Source organism: Penaeus vannamei, chromosome 7 (assembly GCF_042767895.1).
Source record: "Penaeus vannamei isolate JL-2024 chromosome 7, ASM4276789v1, whole genome shotgun sequence".
Lineage (NCBI taxonomy): Eukaryota > Metazoa > Arthropoda > Malacostraca > Decapoda > Penaeidae > Penaeus > Penaeus vannamei.
The window spans coordinates 39378279-39380778 of NC_091555.1; the positions used below are offsets into that span (position 1 = coordinate 39378279).

The window sequence follows — 2500 nt, forward strand, 5'->3', positions numbered from 1 at the left end:
AGACGGTTTGCGATTCTCTGCTTTCTTTGGCCGTCCTGGTTTGCACTTAAGAGGAGAGGAGGGGGTCTTGTCCCTCGAACCAGCCATGAAATGGGAGAAGATCTCTGTTTGTTTGAGCAAGTAGTCGAACCTCTTAGAGCGATCCATTTCCATCTTGTTCTCATACTCTCCACCAGCTTTGCTAGAGGAAGTTGTTTCTGCTGAGGAGGATTCATTCTGGAATAATGGATATAGTGTTAGTGCATAAACTTATGAAAAATAGCAAATCTCAATTAAACCAATTCAAAAATCTTCAACTGGAAATTTCTATCAACAATATAAAAATTCATATTTGGATCACTGTAATCTAGACTGCCTGCAAAAAACAAAACAAAAATTTTGCATTGCTTTTCATGCCAACAATCCAGATCAGTATTACTGGTAATTAGAGTGGTGGCACAGTAGTAAGCAATCACAACAGCCTCTGATACTGGCAGTGCTCCAACAATGGCTATCAAATTTCCATCCTATTTATTCTAACAAGCTCAGGCATGCAGATTTTCATATATCTTTGCATCAAATAAAGAACAAAACTTACCAAAAGATTGCTGGCATACATACCATTAGCCATTACTTGATGCCACACATCTCTTATGAGAGGCTCTGCTGAAATCTTGATATAACCACTTACAACCCACTGCCACTAGGTGACCACTATACACGTCTGGGTTATTTTGACATTCCCACTGGATGACTGACAATTATACTTTTATTAACCTCTTAACGCCAGGGTGGCATGTACAATCATGCCATGGCTACTGTGGACAGGGTAGTGGGTGGCATTGCATTACAATCATTCCCACACCATTGTTTTTTAATGAAAGTAGCGGCTTCATTTCTACAGTAAAGCTTTTAGGCAGCAGCAACTAAAGTGAAGGTAAACCTTCAATATTTTTATATCTCAAATTTTAGCGAAGAAGCTGGGCATAAACAAAGGAAACTATCAATGTGCACCACCAACCCCATGATCATGAGGACTACACATATTCCACTGTTTCCTTAACATATTATAGCCAATAATGGAATAAGGATACACATGACATGAAGATGAATTTTTGCCCTAACTTTAATCTATTTTCAACCAATGACATTTCCACAATCACATTTTTTGTGGAGGTATTTCATTTGACTAACAATCTTACTGAGCACAAAAATGCATGGAATTTATTTCTCAATCACTCATCCAAATGGTTCTGAGCAGATTGGGAAATAATGTTAGTACTCAGACTTAAAAACTGTAGTACTTATAAATTTATATACCTAATCATACAGAAAATTACAGAGTACAGTAGTGGCTAGTGAAACAGGTCCAGGACTACAATGCTTCTGACAATGCCAGTACTCAATCCCTTCCAAAATAAAAGTATGTAAAAGATATATATATATAAAAAAAAAAAAAAAAAAAAAATCATGAACCTGATTTACAGCTCAATAAACCTACTGCAACACTGTTCACAGTCAAAGTTCATTCGGTGACCCGAATTTCAGCTCTAATTTTGCAGTGCAAACAAAGGTGATGACGTTGTTTGTTGGGAGGTTGTTTGGTAGTAAAGCTGCCCCCATCAACCCTTCCCTCCAGTCAGAGCAACTTAGACTGTTGAATGTATTTTGTAATATGGAGTTGAGAACTTAGTCTCTGGCATGTGGGTCTGTACAATAAATAATTACCATGATTATCAGTCACATTCAGAGACACTTCAGACACCTTTCATAGAGCTAGACCTAGACATCCAGCATCTATCACCCCTCAGCCAATAACCATCAATCAGTCTCATGCCGCAGCCAATCACTGTAGGGCTACCTCACATCGCAGCCAATCAGAGCCACACAGGGTAGCTGACTTCCACAGAAAAAGGTGTCTGAAATCTCTTTAAATATGATTGTATGGCTCAAATGCAGTATCCATGAAGAGCTCAAAACATCACTTGAAGATTTCAACATTTCATAATTAGATTAGGGTCATTTTACTTCATGGACCTTTAATGGCAGTCATTTGTTCACACCTGCCATTAATACATGGAGGATTCGTTGTTTTCCTGGGCAGGGGTTGGGGCAACTGCCCCCCAGAGGGGGGTCACAGGTGGTACAGCCCCCTGCATTAGACAATAGAGTGACTGATTCTATGCATATCATTTACATTTTAGCCTGCAATTTCCCTGGTCCCTTTCATGCCTCTCCTGCTATCGGGGCCAAGAATGTAGGGGTTGGGGGAGCTTCCGTGTATTAAAACACATATTTGTGAGAGGAATCCAACGATACCCATATCATCCTGATCCGTTAGGTAGACATATTCCTAAAAATTATCAATTCTAGAAAATAAATACAGTTTATATGATCTGAAGGCCTCTAATACTGTCTTGGGGCTAACTCATTCAGCATCTGAGCAAATACTCACTTTCCTGAACGAGACCGTAAGATAACATTGCATTCAAACAGCAATGATCACTTTCATACAAAACAA

At 39.0% G+C, this 2500-nt stretch overlaps 1 protein-coding gene across 2 annotated transcripts in view; it reads right to left on the reverse strand.

Annotated features, from left to right (window-relative positions):
• Positions 1-2500, reverse strand: part of Iswi (Imitation SWI) — a 33688-nt gene that overhangs the window by 30536 nt on the left and 652 nt on the right. For both annotated transcript variants that reach the window (XM_027362911.2, XM_070123761.1), the window contains exon 2: positions 1-216. This exon is cut by the window's left edge and continues 11 nt beyond it. In XM_027362911.2, coding sequence (XP_027218712.2) covers positions 1-216 — 216 coding nt within the window. The remainder of the gene's footprint in view (positions 217-2500) is intronic.